Raw genomic sequence first — 8,880 nt, 5'->3', positions numbered from 1 at the left:
ACTGAATTAGTTCATTTACCTTTTTTAGATAAAGTCATAATTTTAATTCGGATTTTATGTTTAAGTGGGACATGCAACCTCGTATTTTGATTAAGAAATTCAAAATAGTAAATCACTTATACTAACAAGTTTCAATCTACCATCAACTTTTCTTCGTTAAAATGATGATTTCATAGTATAAAAAATGAATGAACGTATTATGAAATGAAATTGACTGAAATCAAAGTGGCACTACCAATTTACGTTTCTTACTTTAAAGAATGGAATGATTTTTCAACCAAGTGTTTTCATCGTATTCAGTAGATCAAATCAACGTTAAATAAAATTAATTTTAATGTAATAGATAACATATGATAAAAATATAAGAAAACAAAATACTTATTTTCGTCTGTGTTCTACATAATGAATACTCACGATTGGAAGGTATTTTCGCGTAAATTAATATATTCTCTAACTTCAACTTGACAATGCAAAGGAATATTTTATTCCTATTTGATGAAAAAATGTTCACGAAATTCTCTGTTACTATCGTCAATTTGCCAATTCCTCAGTTTTAGTGACGTTTGTGATTATAATTTATAAGATTTTTAATAATTTTAAAGTTATTAAATATTAGATAAGACGTATAAAAATATAATTGACAAAAATAATTAATGTCATCTCCAAAATGATAGTTAAATAAAAAATAAAAATGTTCCAAACCTCAAGAATTAAAAAAACAAAAGGAGTACTACTTCTAGTCAAATCATTACCGTCATAGAAATAGCGATGATTGAAAATGTGTTTGAAATCCCCAAGTTCTTGATTTATAATACCACCAAGGCGCATACTTCAAGTTATTTTCATAATTTAACTGTATCAGGAAAAATAAACATAACGCTCCTCCAATTATTTGGGTACAAATTTACATACACTGAATCTTAATTAGTTTGGTTGAATAAACAAGAAAATTAAAATATATGTTCCAAAAAAAAAGCTGCTGTTACACCATAACAGGAACTTTCAAATAAATTATAAGCTAAAGTGTATAATTGTGCTATTAATTATACAGTAATAGCAACTCACAATTCTAATCACAAAAATATTGTCGTATATTGTTACAATTTTATGGAGTTTTAATTTTGAAATAAAATACGAAATACAACTTCACTTTTTATTTTCATTTTTTTTAAATTCAAAACATGTTTTAAAATGCATGTAGACTTTAATTCAACTAAAACTTGTCTATCTTGATCTCTATCATTTGGTTGGGTTTTTCTTCAGTTTCAGATTTTGGGGTTTAGGCCTTTCAATAAGAGAAAAAAAAAACACAAGAGATTTATTTTTACAAAGTACAACTTTATTTAAACAAATCCATATTCATAAATAACAAAGGGATAATATTGTACATACCTTCATAAACTTTCAGATATTTTCCATGTTGAGATGTATATATATATATATTATAAAGAGAAGTGGATATTGCAAATAGCACCGTCATCAAGCAAGTTTCAACCACAGTCTACTAAACGGGTTTGAGGGATCCTCTTGGATGACGAAGAAGCAAGATCACTTTGTCAGTATATTATGAATATAGTAGGAATAAGTATCGGAATTATTATGTATTATTCAGTCACTGGAATAGCTCATCCAAATGACAATCCATGATCACTGAAACGAGATCAAGAAATGCAGCTTCACTTGCACCAGGAAATGCAGCTTCCTCAGCTTCCTGCACAATCTCTTCAATCACAGATTTTTTCTTCAGTGTTTCTCTACACATGATGCTTCCTATGGCAAAAGGAGTGAGTCCTCTCTCTGCACCTTTCTGAAGAAGCATGGTTGATATACGAAGTATCTGGGCACACTTGGGAGGAAGATCCCATCCATGGAATTTCAAAAGTTTTATATCTTCTTCAGCATCCAGAGATTTTATGTAATCAATGGTGTCTGCAGAGTAAGGTTCCTTAGCTTGTGGCCAGTATAACCAGTCAAAAGTGCAGTCTTCAAACTGCAAATGAGGATATATTAGAACAACTGAATGAGTAGAGGAAACAGAAGACGGTTGCCGAACTTTTAACAAATGCTAAAAAATTTAACTCCTTTTAAGAATAACTACAGACAAAGAGGAATTGATAACAACTACATACAGTACGCTGCCAAGGCCTTTGCCATGTAGAATAATCACATTCTGATTTAGAAAACATCAGAAAACCATTAACAATCCAGATTGCATGTTTTTTTTATCAACATATTATGATGAATTTTTCGTATTTTAACTTACGAGAGAGTTTTTTGGAGAAAAGGAACGATTATTTTCCTAAAAAGGTAATACCAGATGCACACTAAGTATGAGAGGACAACATATTGCATACTATATATTCACACATTATCGGCAAGGATTGCAAATAACCAACCAAGGGAATAGAGACAATGAAAAGGAGATAGAAACCAATCAATTTGAGATTATTGAAAAGAATTTAAGTGTGAATGATAGGCATTGCTGAAAATGATTGTAATGTTTTTGCTATGAAAAGTAATTTCAACAATGGATGACTGAGCAATAACAAGAAATCAGGACGAGTAGAAGTAACCAATAAAAATCAGAAGATGTTCGTAAGTGTAGTGAATTTAAAGAGCCAACACTTACTTCTCATGCAATATAATGCCAATGAAAATCTCAGAAAATAAATATTCACGCATAATTGTAACAGTAATCTGTTAAGCAAATAACACTAAGATCAGTGGCAAATATAATCCAAGAGTTACACTCAGAATTTTACAGCATTTTTAGCAATAACTCTGAATTTGACACCCATTAGAAGTAGAATTAAGAATGACACGACATGGCTGCCGATGACACCACAGCTTAAAATATCCGTTCAGATCAAAATAGTACAGATGCATTTATATTGTTCGAGGACTTACGCTCTCAGGCAAGCAATAGCCATGATCAATTGGAATGAGGATTGTATGACCGTCTTCACCATCCTTGGAAATCAAAATGTTGCCAGCATGCCTATCAGCATTGACCAACCTGATATCCAGTACAGAGATCTTGTGTACCTCTTCCACTGGAAAAGCACTAGGACCTATGTCTTCACAACTTCCAATATTCCTCATAAACATCTGAAGCGATCCTATTTTAGCATTACCTGAAACATTTTGATAATCTTCAACATTATGAAATCCTTTATGCAGGCATTTAACCAAGACTGTGGGTGGAACTCCAGCAAATCCTGGTTCATCATTGTTATGATATGAGCGTGGCCCTTTCCTAGGATGGTCCAAAATGTAAGCAGCAACTTCTCTCAACGCACCTTGCCCTACTCGTGTACCTTTCTTTAGCCCTTCACCATCCTCGGAAATAGGTAAGCCTCGAGGGTTATTAATTGCCATTGGCTCTTCATCAATGGGTTTGAAAACAGAAATATACTTCAAGCCAGATGAATCTTGCATGAGATACGCTCCTCCTGATCCCTCTGGAGATTGAATTGGTTTACAGCCATTTTCTAACCCCTCTAAAGTCATCTTAATTATCTTGTGAATCACTGGTGGAATTTTCATGTTGGAATTCATAATAATTGGCTCCACAAGATAATCCCTTGACAATTGATTCCTCTCCAGGATCTCATTTGTTACAGAGACTGGCCCTAACTGGTCTGCATGTAAATTTGACACCAGATTGTGTACATACGATGCCTCAATTGATAATTCAAAATCCTTCTCGACTGGTTTAGTCCTTACCTTGGCATCTGATATTCTGACCAAAAAATGAATTACAGCATCATTGTCCTTACATATATCCTCAATAAGCCTCTGGTCTTCAAGTGCCTCACCCTCACATATCAGTTCTTGATCCTTGAGATCTACTAACCCTTGCCCTTTTTTTGCAATCTGCTGCTTTACATAACCGACACTCCTACTCTTCTCAACATAAAGCGCAAACTCCTTTCCACACACAGTCTTAACTGTAATAGCTTTGAGATCAGAAAGCCTCAGCACCAGGTGCAGAATATTCCCATCACCAACCCCATAATCACGGATACAGGATTTGTTACGAGCCAACTCCTTCCCTTCAAAAACCAGTTTCTGTTTTTTTACGAAAAATCCTTTGAAGGTTTGAATTCTCAGCTTCACCGAAGCAATTGAATCTGTCTTCATAATACGCAAAGGAATCACAGATCCACCAACAGTTAGGTAAATCAAAATTGAGTCCCTCAAAAGAGGACTGAAACAGCCGGTGAATTTACCACCAGCGTTGAAAGATTCTTCACGCACAGGACGAAGTGCCACACAAGCCATTATCAATTTACAGGTTCAGAATCTTGCTGGCTCAAAAATAAACAAGTTATGAACCTCAAAACCAATAGAAAAATTCAACCGTTTCCCATCAGATATTTAACAGGAAATCACAAAAAGGATAGCCTCAACTGCCTTTTTTCTCTTCATGCCTGAAACTAGGCAGCAAACAAGAACTACATACCTAGTATATCTATATCTAAGTTTCTTTCCCGAGAAACCAAGACTTTCAGAAAACACAAATCTACAGAAATGAATAACAGCTGATCACATATCTCCGTGAATTGATTACATGTACATGATTTTTTTCATGTCTGTCGTCTTTTAATCTATGCTTAGGAAATTTCGTTGATCCTGAGAAAGGAAGGAGGGATTCCCTGCAAATTGGACTCCAATTTCCCTACAAAAGGGAAGAAGATCTTCATGAGGAGAAAATGATAGTCAAGGAAAGGAAAAATAAAGTAAAACAGAAGAAGAACCTCTTCATCCACTCGTAAACCTAGCTATCAGTGAAATGGAGAACATCCGGTTTAATTTCCAAACAAAGAAGAAACATTCAATCGGACAAACTAATCAAACTGGACGAACTAAATACAAAAACATAACTCTCGAATTCCAATATTCGTACATAAAAATCAGTTGAAACTCAGAAAAAATACAAAAAGCACAGAAAAACGAAACAATTTCCAACAACATGCCAACGAAACGAGACAATTGTTTGAATTAGGTGAAATAAGACAGATATTTTCCATAATTCTCAAATATGCTTCTTATAAAAAAAGCTACATATGCTGACAAACACAATCCACGGGACGAATCTTAGAAGAAAAGAAAAAAGAAATATCTGAAACCAAAGGAAATAAAAATAAATGAAGAGAAGACTTACAGAGAGTGAAGCGAGATGGAAGAGGAGACTCATATGCGATGATTGTGATAGGAGAAATTAAGCGCCATTGCTCTAATGTTCTCAGATTCCTAATTTTCCAGGAAGAACGCAACTCAGTGAGTCAGTGTCGTGCAGAAAATTGAGACAGACAGTATCAGAAATACGGTTTCGAAAGGGGAGTGCCATTTATAGACATAGACTTGTGACCGAAGTTTAAAACACGTTGCATTTTTTTTATTTTTTTTAATAATTAATTAAAGACATTAGCCTTGTCCCCACGTAATGTATCAGTGCAGGATTTTGAACAATTCTAGCACCAAATGAATAATTAATTTGAAACATACGAAACCGTAGTTAATTGTGTAAGGACACTTCTAGAATACTGTTGCTAGGATAAAATTCTTTCCCATACATGTGATTATTATTATTATTTATTTATATTTAAGTTTTAAATAATATAGTGTATCTTACTATTTTATTTAAGACATTGGATATATTTTACCTCAACATTTTAAATTTTGATGGGTCAATTTTGTAAACTAATAATAAATTTTATTAAAATATATAATGATACTCTTAACATTTATTTATTGTAATCGGTAGATTTTAAAAACTTGCTAATTAAACCTACCAGAAGGAAGATGTAAAGGCAAGAGATTTATTTTCAAAATGTAATTATGAAGTTGTATGATATTTTTATTTTTAAATATATTTTTATATTTTTATAAATATTTAAAATAAAATAAGAAATTTAACATTTCTATAGTAAAACACTGAATAATGGAACTAATATTAATATTATTTGGTAAAAGAAATTTTACCTTTAACATCTTATATTATTAAAAAAATTTCAATAAATTTTATAAATCAGGAGAGTTTCGGTCTTTAATTAATAACAAAAAAACATACTTCTACTGATTTTGTAAGAAACTATTTACTTACCATTCAAGGAAAAATATTAATAAAGTCGTGATATGAATAAAACTTGTAAAGTTAAGGGATTTATATTTTGATACCATAACAGATAACACTATTTTATTTTTAAATAACCTTATTTTCTTATTTTAATTATCATAAAAATGTTATTGTAAGTAATATCAGATTTTATTCTATTTTGAAAGGTGATTGTGTGATTTATAAAAATAAATAATTAAAAACAAATTCCTGTCTAATAACTAATCTCTTAAAAATCAATATTAATAAGTAATAAAGAGATAAAAAAAATACAGTTGAAAAATAATTAACAATAATTTTCATGTAGATTAGGTAAATATTAATTACTTTGCTTTGGTGGAATGAATAAAGAATTAATTACATGTAAAAATTAGTATAGTATTTATTTCAAGGAGAGGTTCTATATCAATAATTACTTCTTTTAGTTGTGCTTATTGTTTTCTTATATGTCTTTTAACATTTTTCCTAGAAAACGCAATAAATATAATATTTCATTTTATTTTAATAAATATTTATAAAAGTTTTTTATTTTGTTATTTTGATTTTATATATAACAAATTTAATGTATCAGTCATTATTTACGCGTTTATGTACTATTCTTACGTGTGTCTAAAACAGACAGTAGTGATACATTATTTGTCATTATCATCTTTTTAATGTTAGGAAAAGAACTCTTGAATGCGTACATAACTTACGCATTAGAAGTATCTAGATTAAGGTTTATGAAAAAATAAAATTTATTTGCTTTTCGTTAAAAGTTTATTTTTTTATAAAACATGACTTTCTGTTTTTCTTTTTCATGTGACAAAGATTTCAATTAGTAAGTTTTGTAATTATTATATTGTTTGATCTAATTTTTAGGTTTAGAAATAGTAATATAGACTTATGTCCAAATACTATTTTTATAATAAAATTATTTATGATCTTTTGATTAAAAAAAATGTAACAAATTAATATATGTTTAATAGTTTGAATTAAAATTATTTTTTATATGTAATTAAAATTCAAATTACATATCCCAACTCAATGTACAAATTAACCATCCAATTTCCTTTATAGTTTTTTAAGTGTACTCTAATAAATGAAGCTAGTAAATTAAACAAAATGCTTTAATAATAATGTTTATTGCTAATGGATTTTTAAATTAAGAGTAAAAGTTCTACCACAGTTCTTTGTGATACTTTTGGAAAATGATAGGTCATAAAACTTTGGTCATCCAGTTACATCAAACACGTTTAATATTCAATTACAACCAAATAAAATTCAAAGTTTGTTATAAATTTCAGTTGTATAGAATTTTTCAAACTGATACTTATAAAAATAGAATTTAGAAGGGTTCATAGCGGATTTTAGTCCAGTAAAGATAAATTTTAAAAAAGTAAAAAAACATATTTTTATTTTATATTAATTATATTAATTAATATTCTATTTACTTATTAGTTTTAAAATCTTAAAAAATTTCCTTTATTTTTATTTTATTTTTATTTCTTTCTTTATTGAAATTAAGTTCGATTTACTTTTATTTTTTATAAATTACGTCATTTAATATTAATAAATAATAAAGAATAAAATAGTTAGTTTTTTTTTGTCTTTTGAAATTCTTACAAATTATCATTGAACACTCTTTTATATATCCTCTTCTTTTTAAGAAAAGAATGTTAAATTCAATCTCATTTTATTTCTTAATTGTTATGTTTGATTGTTAAAGGAAAAAAAAAGTGAAAAAGTAACTTTTTCTTGTCCAAAATATTAATTTTATAGTACTAATTTTTTTTTATCTCATGAATTTTTTGTATAATAATTTTTTTATAAATATAAGAAGAAAAGTTAAATGTTATTCATTTTTAATTCTGTTAATTTATTTTTTGAATCTTGATATTTTTTTTAAATAAGCATATTGATGAAGAAAAAAAGAAAAATTTATTTTTAATAATGATAAAATGGAAGTTACATGCGAATATAAAAACAACACAAATTCAACTTTTTTATCTATTTTAAAGTATGATACTAATTATCTAATGATAGTAACCATTTAATTGTTCACTCGGAAAGAATGTCTTTTTAAAATTCAAAAAATAACATATGAGGAGTTTCAAATTAATTTTTTTGAATGTGACCTTTTTTTTTTCTCTTTCGAAGGGGTTATTATTAGGGAGGGATTATATATCTGCCACATTGAGCCTAACTCACATAAGGAATTAACATCACTTTTAATCCAAGACCTCAAGACATTATGTTAATTTTTTTTCTAATGTGGTATTTGATTTTGTCATTTCTACCTAATGTGGGATTTAGAATCACACTTGATCTATTTATAACAATTTTCCCACAAAGATAAGTCATTTTCATATGTATATCTCCTAGTGTCCAACAACCTTTACTTATACCCCTATTGTTGTGGTTATGGTGTTGTTGTTGTCATCAAAACGATCTAAGTTAGTCACTAAGACGAACCAATAACTCTCATACCACTAATCTAGGAAAACGTCCTCTAATGTGGGAATAACCAATCCAAAGATATTTCAATACTAAATTATGTACTTTTTGTTATACTAGTGACAATGATTAAATATATAATTGTTGGTCAAGATTCGCTACTTCCCATTATGACCTCCAAAAAGACCTAAAAAATGAAGAAGAATATCTCACTGTGACACACCATCTTATAAATAATTTGTTTATCTAATGTAACAAATGTTATTTTTGAAATTTTATTTTACTTTTCATTCTTAACTTTCCTTTTAATTTTTTCAAGTCAA

General features: G+C 29.1%; 1 protein-coding gene across 1 annotated transcript; it reads right to left on the bottom strand.

The window, feature by feature from the left end:
- Positions 1-1,317: 1,317 nt before the first annotated feature.
- On the bottom strand, positions 1,318-5,344 carry LOC114163189 (phosphatidylinositol 4-kinase gamma-like protein). Its single transcript, XM_028047341.2, has 3 exons — positions 5,168-5,344; positions 2,908-4,681; positions 1,318-1,990 (listed from the first exon to the last, which is right to left on the bottom strand). The coding sequence occupies exons 2-3, from the start codon at positions 4,282-4,284 to the stop codon at positions 1,613-1,615; spliced, it is 1,755 nt and encodes a 584-aa protein (XP_027903142.1). The 5' UTR covers positions 4,285-4,681; positions 5,168-5,344; the 3' UTR covers positions 1,318-1,612.
- Between the last annotated feature and the right edge of the window lie 3,536 nt (positions 5,345-8,880).

The sequence above is a fragment of the Vigna unguiculata genome, chromosome 9 (genome assembly GCF_037176805.1).
Source record: "Vigna unguiculata cultivar grain cowpea cultivar isolate G323 ecotype 2 chromosome 9, ASM3717680v1, whole genome shotgun sequence".
NCBI classification, from domain to species: Eukaryota; Viridiplantae; Streptophyta; class Magnoliopsida; order Fabales; family Fabaceae; genus Vigna; species Vigna unguiculata.
This window is presented reverse-complemented; position numbering and strand designations above follow the sequence as displayed.